This window comes from Eleginops maclovinus, chromosome 11 (assembly GCF_036324505.1).
Source record: "Eleginops maclovinus isolate JMC-PN-2008 ecotype Puerto Natales chromosome 11, JC_Emac_rtc_rv5, whole genome shotgun sequence".
NCBI lineage: Eukaryota > Metazoa > Chordata > Actinopteri > Perciformes > Eleginopidae > Eleginops > Eleginops maclovinus.
The window spans coordinates 15,701,606-15,718,201 of NC_086359.1; the positions used below are offsets into that span (position 1 = coordinate 15,701,606).

Below are 16,596 nucleotides of genomic sequence, written 5' to 3' on the forward strand. Positions count from 1 at the left end.
TAGATGGAGAGTCAAACATTGATGGGTAAATTCACTAATAAATTAGTAATGTAAACTGTTCAATCTCAGCAACACACAAATACGTGTGTTTGACCCAAAGTTGGCTTGTATGGTTAGGGCTACTTTCTTATTTTTTGTGTACATGGTGAAATGTCAGAAAAAAATTAAACCTTGACTCATTCTTTTACATAACTGTATTAGGTTAGTGGAAACCAATACTACTAAGTTGAACCTAATATTCTTTATTCAAAAGTAAAATTATTGCTTTCAACTAACCTCTATAGTTACGTGAAATTTGTCGACATAATACACTTATTTAAAGTCAACGTTTCAGATTGTTCAGTGTGTTTTGTAGTTGACTTGATGCAAATAATAACTTTCAGCTCTTTGTGTCATCAAGTTTCTCTGCATTTGTACATCAATCAGACATTAGGATGCTATAAATGATGTTCTAAAGGCTAAGCGTGGGTCAATACTCAACATTAGCCTTCATATAGAAGGATCACTTGCTTATATCACTACTTCTAATTTCCTCAATATGATACATTTGATGGACAAGCATTTTTGATGTAGCTGCATTAATCTTGTATGCTTGCAAAAAAATAAAAGAGTAAAAAAAAACTAAACAGAGCGAAGCAAAGCACAGGCCAAATAAACAAACATTCTTAATGGCTCACTTCCCATAATGATACATGAAGAACCCGCAAACAGAGTAACAGCTTGTCAGTTGTTTTCTCAAGTAGGAAAATGTGTCATCAAGATGATCATAAAATCCCAGCATCTGTTATGAGTCGCAGGGAGACACACACACACACACACACACACACACACACACACACACACACACACACACACACACACACACACACACACACACACACACACACACACACACACACACACACACACACACACACACACACACACACAGCTGTTATTGTGACACTGTTTAACTGCTTGTAGTTACAGGTTATTAAAAATGCATCATCCGTAGAACCATTTGCAGTAGCTGATTTTTATTTAATCTGAGAATTTGAAACCTCCATTTTCTAAACTGTATTAGATTTTTGACTCTAGTTTGTTTTGCATTTTACATGTTGGACACTCCTTGGTTAATCATTGTGCCTGGCTTCTTTTATTTTACGTTACTGTAATGTTATATTGTAGTTCTAAGCTTGTATTGATCATTTCATGAAGTCATTATCATTGATGTGAGGCGATTATGTCTTTTAATTTCTTTAACAATACAGTGAAATCGAAAATATAAATGTACAGTAGAGCGGTTAAATGTAAAGCTGCTCCTTAAACCCAAACATTTCAAAAATAATTATAATAAAAACGTTAAAAGAATATGAGTGTGCAGCAGGCTGGACCAGAACAAACAGCCATCATGGTCTGATTGTTTATAAGGTGAGGGAAGAACAAAAGCTGCTTCATAACTGCTTTTGTCTCAATCCACTTTTGCACAAACTCATAAAAAATTGAGCCGCCCACCAGCCCAACCTCCACCACCAATTTCTGGTTGGCTGGTTCCTTAAGATTGGAAAGCCTGATGGACACAAAACCCTTGCAGATCCCAACCGTTCAGAGAGATACAGTGGAAGTGCATTTATTTTTTAGCGCAGTGCCAAGAAAAACAGCGAGGGCGGGGTTTGAGTGGGGAGGCGGGAAAGCTGGAAAGCACTCCGACAGTGACACGCAGGCTGCTATTAAAAAAGAGAGCCTGGACGAGAATGTAAAGAAAAGGGAGAAGGATAGTGGAGCCATGATGGAAGTCAAAGGCTTGCTACATCTCAGTTGTAGCCCACAAATGAATACTTTCTTCTTCCATTTTTTTTCTCTTCAGCCTCTTTCTCCAGACCTTATTTCTCCAACTCTGCTTTCTCTGTCTGCATTATTTTTTAACCTTCATCTCTCCTTCATGCTTCTCTGAACATGTCTCTCACATTCGGTGTTGCTCCACCTTCACATGAGGATGCAGGTGCAAAGAAAACAATGCATGGAAAGGGAGAGAGCTGCAGAGTAAGTCACATTGCACTCCACTGTCTGCTGACTCATCATCTCTGACATCAGACATTGGACCTTCATGAGCCCCTGCAACAGCAGAGCAGCCTTAAACCAACCTGTTGTAGGAAAAGACAGCACATGCACCTGGGTCTGGCTGAAACATCAAAGGGTGGACATTGGCTCGGATATTAGATTTAGAAAAAACATCCTCCTTAATAGAGTGGTGCAAGAATGAGTCCCAAAACCAGGTACTGTGTCAGCATTTAACACTTTTTTCAACAATATTTTTAAAGATAAGACAAACCTTTATCGATCCCCGCAGGGAAATTCAGGTGTTTTAGGAGCAACAGTGATAAGAACGCGAACGTGTTCTAGGTAAGATGCCTTAAAACAAAGGCTGGGCTTAACACAAGCAGAATAGTTTTTTGCATGTTGTCCTGCAACATGAAATGCAACAGTAAATAGCACACTGGTGAATGTCAGAAGCTTCTATGTGTCATAAAAAGTGACTAAATGAGAACACTCAACATCATCACCTCGATCATTAGCCATCTTTAGCTTAGTGGTGGTGATGCGCAGCTATGCAATTGTAATGTAGTTTGTTTATAGCCTAACATTAGCTTTTTAGTTGTAGTTGCATTAATGCTTAAAAAAATAAAGTGTTGCAGTATGTTACCTTTGACACCCTCAGAATTAGTATTTTGGGGATATTTTATATTGGTATGTGGTTGCAAATATATAACCCGAGACAAACTGGCCTAGTTTATCATAATGCTGGCTTAAAAGCAAAAGAGACAGTGTGTGGGTGGCTGTTGGTCACCAAATGTGTTTGTGTGAAGCATCGTTAAATAATAATCTCATTAATGGCTGTTATGAAATATTAAGATATACAAATGCTCATTTCAAAAATATGTACAGAATTTTTTTGCAGACAGAAGACGCACATTTGAGGATTTGTTTAAGTGTGAGCAGGATGAATGTAGAAACAGAGATTAAATATTTATGTGCAGCCTATCAATAGTCGGTCAGCCTGTAGATTAAAGCCTGCAACGCTTTGGTCTGAATCTCAAAGGATTTCTCCCTCTCTTGTAAATTGCACTTTAAAATTAATTATCTTCTTAAGATGTTGCAACTGACTTTTTGAAAAAATGTGATTCTGCTGTTTTTTTTACTAAATGTTCTTTCCTGTTCCGGAGATTTTGGCTAGGTCAAGACAGTTTTGTCCTCAAATTAATGAATTGTACAAATCTTTAAAGTCATTATATCTTAGTTATTTTTGTCGGCATCACAAAAAACAACAAATCAAACTCACAAGCGTATCATAACCCCCCCCCCCACACACACACACACACACACACACACACACACACACACACATACACACACTCACTCACTGTGCCAGCCCATCTTAAACGATGTCAGTTTTCCATGCGCCAAAACCACAAAGAGGAAAAGGTGATATTGTTCAATAATGAATCCCACACATGTATAATAGATGCACTCTCTTTTTTCTTGTGTTTTTGGTCTTTGCAAAGCTCAAAGTAGGAGCAGGAAGGATGGGTCCTCTGGGGTTTGTGAAATGGGTCCCTTTTCCCTGCCATTTGAAATAATGCTTGACACAGTCCCAGATGTCAGCACCTATTGGTGGCAGGGTCTGCTGAAGCCTCTAACTGTGGATTGCAGGTGAATCCTAATGCAATGCTTTCATGGACGAGCCTCTGCTTTCGGAGCTCAAGGGCACCAGGCGAGCCTCGGTCAAGGAGAGTACAGGCGGGCGTGTCAGAGGGATGTGGGGGGATGAGCGCTAATGTCTGGTAGCCCACTAACAGAGAGGCTGACACAGTCTCCAGCTGACAGATGAGACAGTGAAGAGTCAATGTAGGCAGTAATGTTGCTGGTTTAATCTGCAACAATTACAGAGAATGCAGGGAGAACAAGCTGCAAAGATACTTCATAATATTCTAAGCCAGGCTTTTCCCCAATATTACGTGTTCAGCAAGACACGTGAACCTCCACTCTTACAATGTCAGCAGTCGCTTCCAAATAACCCAGGCAATTTATTTAAGTAAATGCCTGATCAATACAGGTCCCACTAACACACAACATTAACAGGCCTATGCATTAGCCTGTGCATTAGCCCGCTGATGACTGATGTTTCAGGGGCTTTTTGCTAGGCCTGTGTTTACCTCAACCAAACACCATTAATCAACCTTACATAGATGGAGCCTCATGTCTATATGTTGAAATGGCAAAAAACTCATGGATGCTTCACATAATGCCCTGGATGACTGCAACAACATTTTGAAATAAAGCTTTGTCTTATGATTTTCTCACATCGAATTATCTGCCCTGTCCGAAGCAGATAATGTATTTAAACATTGCATTCCAATTGGCTCTCTGCACCAGGTCAGTGATCTCTGTGGTGCTATAGCGGGCACCAGGGCATCTAAACATTAGGGCAACTCCACTGGGGCAAACAGGCACTGAGCCACACTGACAGCTCATGGCAGGCCATGCAGGTAATTAAGGCAGAGCTCTGCAGAGACCGCCTAGGGAGGGGTGGGGGGTTGGGGCAGGGGGATTGCAAAAGAGGGAGGGATAGTGAGGGGCGGAGGACAGGACGGCCTCATGATGACAGTGAGTAAGCATCCAAACCCCTCTTCACCCCCGCAACCCTTTCTTCTCCTGCCCTAGGGGCTTACACAATAATCAGTAAAAGAGAAGTGCTGCGCTAATCCGAGATGCACATATTGGAGAACAGGGTCTCCTCTCCCCAAATCACCCGTTTCCATTTTGCCCTCATGAATAATGTTAAGCAGTGTGCTCAGTGCCATGCAGCCGCTATGTAAAACCAATGATACCCTCCTCTGATGTCAACTCTCTGGAGGACGAGAAGAGAGTCAGCATGGAGTGGGTTGGTTGATGCATATGAACGCTCATTTACATGAGCGCCAACAGGAGAGGAGGGAGTTCCCACTACTTTGAAGACCCTAATCAGTTACATCATCAAGGTCTAAATGGACACATACTGCAAATCCACTGGGACAGAGTAGGAGAGAAATAAGATAAATGGCTAAGGAGTTCAAAAGAAAAACTCTGACTGAGCGAACAAACTCTAGTTGTTGCTACTGAAGCTAATATGCCAATCTGCATCGAGTCAAAGAAGAGAAACAGGTAAAATATCAATATGAGACGTTTATAATGCTTTATTACACTTGCAACATTGTCCTCTGACATGTTAAACTGCAGGAGATTTTTGTCCATGGTACTGAATACTTCTTAAATCAGGCTTCTCGAATCTGATACGAAACAATTATCAGAAACAATCACTTTTTTTTCTTAAGCGAGTTTGAAGCCATGCTAGGTGCTCTTAGGATTGAGATGTCAGACTAACGATTTGTATCCTAACTGAAACAGCTCTTGTATTGGAGACTGGTGACAGTGAAAACAATAACATTATACCTGACGAACTTCACAATGCCAGCATGTTCATTGTTAGCATGCCAATATTAGCATTAAGCTTTAAGCAATTTTGAGTGTATGTACAACGTCACAGAACAGCTAACATGGTTGTCTTTATATCAATGTAGTTTTTAACCATTTGTAAAAGTACTGCAGCTTAAAGAAACAGTGTTTTTTAAGATTTTGGAGGTCGTCAGGACCGACAAACATCCCTACTCACTCACACACTGATGCCACACCCATCCCAGCCTTCAGCAGAAGTCAGAACAGTTGTATGTACTAATCACAGCACTTTTTAAACTATGTAAGTAATTGGTTGGTTGGGGTTAGGGTTAGGGTTGGGGAGACATTATTTCCATTTCAGTTAAATGTTAAACTCTGACTGAGCAGACAGACAGGGAGAAGGAGAAGGCAGGTGGATTTCAGGTGAGCCGAGAGGAGGACATTAAAGTCAGCAGGGAAGGGATGAACCAGAAGATTAGCTGAAGGAGGAAGGCTGACAGCTTGAAGATCATCTACATATTATATACAGCACAGAAACTGTTCTGTGGTCCCTATAGCTCATTTCCTCCAACATCTATATAGGGGGAAAATCTTCATATGTCACCCGTTTGAATAATATTAAGGCTTTAAGTTACACAAAATAAGGATATGAACACTCTGAGTGACAGGTGGGGGTCATCTCAGGTCGCTAGCAGCTAGCTGGCAGCACTACTTCGTCATATAGGCCCACATAAACTCCACCCTCTTTCTTTGCCCACTTTTGGATTAGCTGGGTGTTAGGCGATGCTAAAATGGCGACAGTTGAAGCCGCCCACTTTGAGCCTCACAGCAACTCTGCAGAATCTTGTGGGTGACATCACACAGACTACAGCCTTTTTTTATACAGTCTCTTATAATTGGAATGAATGGAGTAACAAAGTGGAGTTCCAGAGGTAGAATAGGTTGTACTTCATAAGAACTGGGTAACTGCGGGGTATTTAGGAGAACATTTTTGGCACTTTAATTGTTTGCTGGGTATTTTTGGGGTGCAGTACAACCTACTCATCATATAATCTAATGCAAAGATTTCTAAGAACACAATCGTTCCTAGCTCTTCAGCTTTGGACACGATAAAAAGAGGGGCTTTAATAACTATGAAGAAGATACTCTGGTCTAAGAACGCCTTATTAGTGATGTATCCAACATGAAATCATATGCATTGGTCTGTTTGTGTCATCTTTGCATATATTTGCTGCAAAGCTTGTCTATCGAACCCCACTGATGAACTCCCTGGTTACAAAAATGTGACATAATAAATATAAAAATCCAATTTAGTCAATGGCCTTATTTTTGACCTTTCCTATTTTTGACTTGAGCATAAAATCCAAGGTAGGAAAAACAAGCATAAATATGTTTTTGGTGTCGGATTCAGAAACAATTTAAATTGTTTTTTCATATTCCAACTTTTGATGTTCGATTGAATAAAAAAGCAAGAATGATTTACTGATTCATCAACAAAGTTTTCTTGTAATATGCATTTGTATGGAAAAAAATCTGTAATGCTTTATGACTAATATGTTTTTCCTTAAATTGTTTTTCTTTAAAAATAAACTTGACTTGCTTCGACATTTGACTGAAGGCAAGTGGTGACTAAACATGGTAACTAAAGTGCAACATGGATGGTGAGCTAACCACAGGCCGGAAACATGACTGAGAGCAATGACAATCCAGCGCTGCTGCTTTTTGGTTTGGTTTGTTTTAAAATAAAAAGCTTTATTTAACACTAAGGTGTGTTCTTTTCTGCCAGATATGTGTCCATTTAAACATTATTGGAGGGTGAAGTCGGAAACCAGCCAGTGATCTAAATGGGCATTTCTTTAATAAAAAAAAAATAACACGGTTTGAGAGGAAGCATTGCTCTTCCTAAGTTTTTTATCCAATCGTCACACATATTTCTTGATTTATTCGTCTGTTTCAAAAAAGAAAAAATTGCGGTGGGCTAAATTCTTTCAGCAGTGCAAAAAAATGAATGCAATAAATAGGAAAGTAAGAGAAAATATTATTTGCAGTTCTGTGTATCTTGCAACACTAGATGTCCATACACACATTTTAGATAACATATTTTCTATTGCCCTTGTATAAGCTTACTTTGCCCACATTACATTGACTGACAGGCTTTATAGAGAAGCACTTAGGTGAAACAAGGTTGTGTTTTGCATGCATTGCATTATCAAGTCTACACAAAAACCCTATGGTTTATTTGTAGTAAAAATGATTGAAATAGTATAAGACTCAGAAGAAGAGATTGTATGATCGTTTGCATGCTCTGTAATTTGAGGGCATTGCAGTGGTGTTCTGCATCATGTCGAGATGGGGAGAATAAAAGCCATTTGCACAAGTGAAACAAAGAGGCGGAATAAGCAGTTGACAGTGGAGGGCAAATCAAAGTCCTGGGGTTAAATGGGACTGTGGGTCAGATGACTAGACAGCGCTGCATTTCTGCCTAAAGCCATGCTCCTGTGCCTCAGACTCCCCTTCCATCCCCCTACACTCTCTGCCTCCACCCTTGCATCCCCTCCCTTCAACAGCCTTCAATTTGCCTCAAAGGCGAGAGTATTTAATGCTCAGTAACCCCACTGTGCGAGAGAAGCCTCCCTTATTGCTACAATGCAAACACAACACCAATTTCTTACATATGTGAATTTAGGGGTCTCCATCCACAAAAAAAAACTGTAACATTGACTTTAATTAAATGTATTATTAGGTTAGTTGAAAGCAATAGAATTCAGTTTAAAAACAAAACATTAGGTTTAATTTAATATTAATGCTTTTTATATAAAAAATCACAGGATAGTCTTGACTCCTATAGTGGGCATAGATGGGCCTTCATTATTTAGTCCTACAGGAGCCTGTCCATACAGCACCGTTATAAATCACCCTGATGGATACACGGTTAATTGAGAGTAACACAGACAGCCAATGGTAAGAAAATGGCAGCGCTATGCATTAGAGCTGCACTCAATCTGCACACAAGATTGATCCTTTATTAATCATCATGTTTTCTATGATTATTAGACCGCAGTATTCCCGGTCATAATGCAGCCTTACATCCTCTCTCTGCCCTACCTGGATTGTGTGCATCACACAGCCTGCCTGCTGCAGGGGGCTCTGCAACCACTGCCAGGCAGCAAAACACACATCAACGTATTCAGAGCGTTTAGTGCCCGGGATTAATCAAATTATAATTTAATCATCTGATCAAACACCAATTAGCATAATCACTTCTGTGGAAGGCCTGATAGAGCGAAGACTGGAGCAGTGGAGCTGGGGGCTAGCAACACTTTAATGAAACATTTGCCAGAATGTTTCAAAATGTTACAGATTCCGGGCTGTGGAACAGAGCTGGATTCTGAATGCTAATCAGCACTGTTTGGTTATGCCTAATGAATATGTCCAGTGAGCCACAGGGGAAGAAATGGACAGAAATTGCCATGATTTATTTTCGTTTTCTATTTTTCTTCACAGAAAGAAAACATCTCTTATTATCTCAACATACAATTATTTTCATTTTAAAATGATTTTCATGTTTTATATTCCATCCAAAGAAGCCACACACTCTGTAGAGCACCATGTCGGGCCTTCTTGTGTTTTACACAATTTCTTTGATACGGTAGCAGAATGTGCTGAGATTCTGCTGATTATGCTGATAATTTAACTGCACGTATATGGATTGAAGCCTTTTCTGATTGTTAGCAATCAACAAACTTCAAGTTTTGTTCTTAAAATATTTTTTGGTTTACCATGCTTGTTGTATTCAAGTATACTTTAAAGCTGGTGGAACTCCATAGAAGTTAATAAATTAAATCTTGAGAACAGCAATCATTGCAATGCAAGATGTCTATTATTTTGTACTTCTAAGAGAATTTGAAACGTCATCGTTTTCAGATAAAACACAAGGAGACACAAGTTTCCTGTAAGACCATACCAAGAGGCCTAGGAAGACACCTCACCTTAACCCCAGTAATCAACATTTTCTCCAAAGGACAATATTCATCATGACTCCATAGCATTCTGCAATACAAAACTAAGTTTTGGAGGATATTCCAAAGGCATCTTACATTAAATGAGTCTTAATTTCCACATGGAACATAATGCAACTTGTTCAGTAGAGGCGTATTTTGCAGATATATTCAATTCAATAGCAATCCAAATACACAGAAGAATCAAAATCAACAATGCACAAATCCAGTGAAATTATCATTCTGCTCAAGGCAACTATACCATCACAACGGTTTAGGAAGCTAAAGATTATTTGGTCAGATTAAGGACAAAATGCCAGCTGAAATGTTTCATTGACATTCAAGAAGTTAAAATGCCTGAATGTCAATGCAGGACTCAACACAAACCATGATCTGTGGATTAAGGCAAAACACTTTGTGAATGCCACACTGCTTCTTCTTCTCTGCCAGTAAACATACATTGTTATTGCAAATGTGTATGAACATAAGGCATAATGCAACAACAACTTTAGAGGAAACCCCCTGATACTTCCTCCTACATGTATTCCCTCTGGCTTTTAATATGTTCATACCTGACAGCAGATCTCTGTTGTAACTGGTGTGAACACAACAAAGCTCTTTGCATGTCTGTGGTTTACTGCAACATGGTTTTAATAATAACATGTATGTATTCTGTGAGCTCAGTCCAAACTACATCTTAGAGAAGCTCCTCTGCTGTGGAATATTAGCATTTGGTCAGGTTAGCTGATCTCACTTCACTGTAGGGATAAATCAGAGATTGGTGCCTCTATAGAATGCCAAAAAGGTGAAATGAAACTAAGACTGCCTTTAGATGTAAATTCTGTCACAGCTGACAAATTATGAAGAAACTACTCTGGAATTCTGACATTAATATGACCTGGAAACCTACAGAACCTGATTATTTTGTCATTATCTATACAACATAGCTTCTCTTAATATATGTTGTAGTATCTGTGTTTCTATAAATCCCAGAACATTATTTCAACCCCAATTTGCTTGTTCTTATTAAATTCCACTTAATATTTTCCTGACATTAAATAAATCATCGTTTTGTTTATAACATAATTTAACCACACATCATACCAACACTTACAAAAGCAGATTGTAGCACTACGGAGGAAAGGTCATGTTTTTTTTCCTACTGGATATTGTTGAGACTTAATCAGTATCCAACAGTATGATAAGATATGGGACATATTGGAAAGTGGAACGCATAGGGCTGTTTCTGCATGGAGAACCGGCTGATTTGATATGATTCTCAGAGCTTTAGATTCCACATTACACAAGCTGACTGTGTCGCTCGGCCCCCTCTCTGCCTCCACTTTTTCTGCCTCACTACACACTATCATCTCCTTAAGCATTCTGGTCTGGGTTAAATGAAACCTTTAACAGTTCAATGTGCAGCCATTAACATATGCTTGAGTCTACTCTGGTCTGAGCAGCCCAGCTAAGGCACAAGCACAAACAGTGAAGCGACTAAAAAATCCTGACCCGATGCCACTGACACATCCTGGTGTGAATAGAGATGCTCTGAAAACAGCATGCCACTTATACCTACTAATATTAATTATGTTGCATAATCTGAATTCATTATCAAGATGCATCTAAAATTGAGTTAAAAAGTGACAAGATAAAGTCAATAAAAAAAATAATTCAAGCATGGTTTTATAATTAAATAATTGCTTGTGCTAAATGTCAATGATCATAACATAATGTAGCCTAAAGCTAAAAAAAGATGGGTTAAATTAATGTGAGAATATTCTAGCAGTAATAAATGAAGTTTCTCTGGTCAGAACTAAAAAAAAACACGACTTCTACTGACTTAACATGAGTAATCACAGTATTTCCAGTGGCCTACATCGGTGTGCTGATATTACTGTGCAGTTGAGGAGCTTGTGTTGTTCTGACTTTGTCAACCCATCCGGGGATACATGAAGTGACAGATGTATACCAAAGAACACCAGTCCTCACAGACCTACATTCCCACTGGCCTTAATGTGACCTTCATCAACACTGTTTCTCGGATGATAATAGGACTAAACAATGGGATTGTCTTAAAGACTAGGCAGATAAAAATATATTTTACTGGCATTTATATGACATTTTCATAAAGGATAGCTCTTAAGATGTCCCATGTTAAGCTAATTCGCTCGGCCAACACATTTTGGAAAGAAATTATGTTTCCTTGCATCTTTAGCTGCTAGCCACTGGCTTATCCTTCGCCATTATGAGAGCTGTGAAGAGGCAATCCAACCTGTTTAAATTGTTGCTATGATGATTTGAACATGGAGGAAACTAAACTGTGCTCCTTCATTAATCATGTTTGAAGTCTGAATCAAGTCATTTTGAAAACGCTGATCTTTTAATAAGCGGAGGAACCTTTTCTCCAGCAACCACTCGTCATCCTAAACAGAAAGCTAAAAATACACATGCACAGAGTGATACTAAGAGCCAATTGAGGAGCACCACTGTATATTTATACAGCTTATTAGCATCCAATTGAGCATTTGTCAGATTTCCCCCCCCCTGGCGCAGCGGAGCAAAAACAACATTATGCCACTTCCCCAATTTATCTCTTCATAACTGGAATATGTTGTTCCCATTCCATTTAGGTTTTAATAGACACTTCTGCAAGGGCACTTTAAAAGCTCAAGCACCACTGAAGTGAACTCTGCAGCAGATTTTACTCTGTACAGCACTGTAATGTTCATATATACTGTAGATGGGCTGGCAAATGTGTCCCATAATTCAGAGCAAAAGTGCAGTTGATTCTATTCATACATGACCACTACAAGGCTACAGCTGTGTTTTTTTGGTTCTCCTAAAGACACACTGAAAAAAAGACACATTAAATTTAATTAAATGAATTATGTCAACAGATTTTGCATAACTGTATAAGGTTAGTTGAAAACAATAATAGTAAGTTTAAATAATATAGATTTGGTTCAATTTCACATTATTACTTTCAACTAACTTAATACAGTTTAGGACATTTGCTGAAATAGACACAATAGACTTACTTAAAGTCAACATTTCAGTTTTTATGTGTAAATGCAAACATCAATAAACAAATAAACAGCACATAAAAGGATAATCGAAACAGATGAAAATGAATAATACCCCAGTAACTGTTATTATGTGGAAAGAGTGAAGCATTAAGGGTCATCTGAACAGAGTGTGGTGCTACTGTAGCCCAAAGCCCACACTGCAGCACTCATTACTAGGTCTCCATAGAGACAACCTCAGCACTGGACCGGAGCTCTAAAAGCCCTGATTTCAGGAAGCTCCATCCCTCTGTCCTGAAGAGGTTCTGATGCAACTGCTCATTAAGACTAATCTTTGCAGGTCTGTTCGGGGAAAACAAATGTGCAGCAGAGAGAAAAGCGTCTAAGATCAACAATCACTGCCCTTTTATTCAGTCAATTTAGCATGGAACAGAAAAAGGAAAATTACAAAGAGAGGATTGTCATAGGCTGATGCACTCTGGGAAATTCTAATTGCTGCCACAAAAACAACATCTGATTCTAAGAATCAATAAAAAAAGGTCAGTGTCAAATAAGCCCGGTCTGTCGATATGAATGGCACCGCATCAGCAGCGACCACAAACGCAGCATTCATCACAATAACAAGTGCTGTTGCTGCCATTCAAAGTTTCCATGTAGATGTCTACAGCAGCAGCCATTTTGCAGAGCTGTTGCCTGGACCAAAGAGACTGAGCGAGCCATTCAAAAGCAACATCATTGAGTGAGATTTGAAATGGACATTGTCTGTTTCTCAAAATTGGCTCGCGGCAGTTAAAGAAAGGGGTCTTTGGTACACTATCATCACTGCTTTTAATCCATTCTCTCCTAAAAATATGGAACCCTTCAGCATGGCCACAAAATGGTTTTCCTGTCATCTTCGCTTGACGCATCACCCTCTACTCTCACATTGTGTCCACTTTGTATTTTGTTTAACCCCCCTTTTTCCTTCGTCTACCTTTCAAAAGAAATTCTAAATACACCAATTTTCTTTCGAGCTGATTTCTGCCCCCCAACACACGCACATACCACCCCCCCTACCCCAAAGCCCCCTGTCCTCCTTACTGCCCCCCTTCCTCACACACCCTTCTTGTATTCGCTGTAAAATAAAAATAAATCACCTTTCAAACCTATCTTTTGAGGATTTCACTGAGCACAAAATAGGATTTGAATGCTTTTTGCGAAATGTGCACTTGGGCAAAGGGTGATAAGGACTTGTCTTTTTTTTTCCAATCCAAAACGACTCCATGTCTTTGCTTCTAATATGGCGGGTGCATAGCCAGAGAAAAAGCACAGTCAACCTATTTAATCCTTTTTCTAGAAGATGCTCGACAGACCCAACAGAAATCATGCAAACATGCAATCTCCAAGTTATTCCATACTCTAAATTACAAATTCACGTAGGCCCACTTTAAATATTATAGCATGCATGTAAATATAGTTCATTTTTTTATCAGCAAAAGTGTTAGTTTGGTGAATTTTTGATTTGAAATGTAATTTTGTTGAACAAAATGAAATTATTTCAGTTTCATTAAGTGAATATTTTGTTCTGTTTGAATGTAATTTACAGGCAGGTTTGAGATTTAAACAAACAAATGGTAACTGCACCATGTGTACACATACAAATATGTTACACACAATTATTCACCGAAGAATCATCTTTAATAATTTGAATGTGAGAAACAGTGAAAGCTAAACTCATTTATATGCAATTTAAGCATCTAAAAATTATATAATTAGGATAATGCACCCACTGAGGCCCAATGCAGTTTGATACAAAGCAATTAATAATGCTTAATTGTACAAACTAAGAATAAAAACAAATAATTAAGACGTTTCATTTAAGGTCATATCATTTCTAAGCAAATAATTGTGAAAAAAATAACAAACACATTAAAAATGTCCTGTTCCTCATGCAGTGCAGGCTGCACCTAACACTCAACCTACATTTCTCCTCTCCCTCTGCGTGTGTGTGTGTGTGTGTGTGTGTGTGTGTGTGTGTGTGTGTGTGTGTGTGTGTGTGTGTGTGTGTGTGTGTGTGTGTGTGTGTGTGTGTGTGTGTGTGTGTGTGTGTGTGTGTATTTCTATCTCTCTCTCTCAATTTGATAAAAGGCTAATCTTAAATGTAGAAACTGCATGAGTGGTTACACGTCCACAACCTTCATTTTAATAAAGGTTAATGTGGATTGAAGTAAAGAGCCGCAGTGTGTGCAGGACACAGCAACAGCCTGTTCTCCCTTCCAATTTTCCAGGACAAAAAAAAATCAATATCTCAAATGTGGAAATGCTTACAAGCTATTTGTGATATTATGTGAACACTGTGTCCGGTGGGGTAATTAACATGCACCTGAAGTTTAACGTGCACAAATGCATCACCTACCATTCAAGATGCACTGGGAAAAGATAAGAGCCAATATCCACATGCCCCGCTCCGTTCAATATCCAAGCTTATGCTTTTTCTTGTTCTCTCCCCGCACTCTTTCTTCTTGTTATTTCTTCCTTTTATTTCTTCAACAAGTCAATTGCAATGAAAGAAATGAAAGAAAGAAAGAAGAAAGAAAGGGGAGCTTGCAAATTTGTCTCTCTCCCTCTCCCTCTCTCTGTTTTTCTCTCTCCCTCTCTTCCTCTCAATCCTTCACGTTGGGAAGAAGGAGATGAAAAGGAGGAGGTTTGTGCTTCTTCCTGCTGCTGATTGTCTTCGGCGGGAGACAGTGTATGATCCACAACTGTGCGTCCCCGCTTTTCTTTTTTTGACTGACCGCACCGCACCACACCGCGCCGGGCCTCAGCGCAGCCGTCCCCCCGTGTCGGAGCGCTGCTCTGCTGGGAACATGAGGGATCTCGGCTCGGTACGCTCCGGTCCAGGTGAGCTGTGGCGCGGCTGCTGCTGCTGAGTCAGAGGCTGGAGAAGCATAGGACAAACTGCCTGTGCGCACACCCAACTCCAAAATTAGAAAACCAAAATAAACAAAAAGGCTCCAAAATCGGAAAAATAATCAATAAATGAAATAAAGAAATTCACTGAAAACAGACACACATGTCATCTCAGGTAAATTAATAAAATGCGTAAAGTTGGATTTGATTGTTAGCTGCGCTGGAAACTCATTCTCTCTTCGCCGCCTCTCTCCGTCCGGCGAGCAACAAGCACACGCATCTTCCCCCCGCAGCCGCACACACAAACTGCGCACACTGGTCCATGCGCTTAAAAGCTGCCCTGCCTCAGAGCACTGTGGAATAAACCCTCGCCTCCTACTCCGCAGCCGACTCTCTCCCTCTCCATTGCCTTAAAGGTGCAGGGGTGAGGGGCGCACAGCTGAGCCTCTGGTTTTCAAAAAAAAAAGTCTCTTTTGTTTCAACACAGAGGTGGAGGATCAAGGTGTCCTACTTTTTTTTTTTAAAGGGAAAACTAAACAATACCACAAGCAAGAGAGAATTAGCCCATGCAGGACATCCTTTCTATGATTTGCTGGTGCTGCTGTGGTGTAGCAGGCTGGAGAATAGATGCTGAGGGGGGGAGGGATGGAGGGAGAGGGAGTGATGTAGGCTTCACCTGACTGGATACACTGTACGCTTTGCTGAGGGAAATACATGCTAAAATATCTTAATTGGAAGAGTTCAGATCCTGTCTTTAAATGTGTTTTTCTGGATAATTTATGAGACCTGGGGGCATTGTGGGGATCCTGTCAGCCTAACCCCTGCATTCATTAATTGACCTTGACAGCTATAAGCAGCGACCGCCCCAATGCACCAGGGGGCATCAAACAGCGGCCATGTCAGACATCCACGGCCCCCCTGCACGAGTTCACCTCCATTCAAGACACACAGGAGGAGGCTGTGGATTAATATGTAAAATCTAAAGCCCTGTGACATAGTATACGTATATATTTTATTTGGGATCTCACAGTGTGACTTCTTATTAAAAATAGAAAAAGTGTCCTGAAATGTTGATCTATTTAATGAATAGTTTGACTATCGAAAGAAACATGAAAGTACCATATACACCATACATATTTCCCTTTTGAGTCTTCAGCAAACACTCATCCCTGTTGTGTATTTTTCAAGCTCAGTGTTGTGATAAGAAAGTC

General features: G+C 39.7%; 1 protein-coding gene across 2 annotated transcripts in view; it reads right to left on the reverse strand.

Moving 5' to 3' along the window:
- The window catches only part of dscama (Down syndrome cell adhesion molecule a), an 83,715-nt gene extending 68,029 nt beyond the window's left edge, over positions 1-15,686 (reverse strand). For both annotated transcript variants that reach the window (XM_063896123.1, XM_063896122.1), the window contains exon 1: positions 14,892-15,686. In XM_063896123.1, coding sequence (XP_063752193.1) covers positions 14,892-14,934 — 43 coding nt within the window. In that variant the 5' untranslated portion in view covers positions 14,935-15,686. The remainder of the gene's footprint in view (positions 1-14,891) is intronic.
- Between the last annotated feature and the right edge of the window lie 910 nt (positions 15,687-16,596).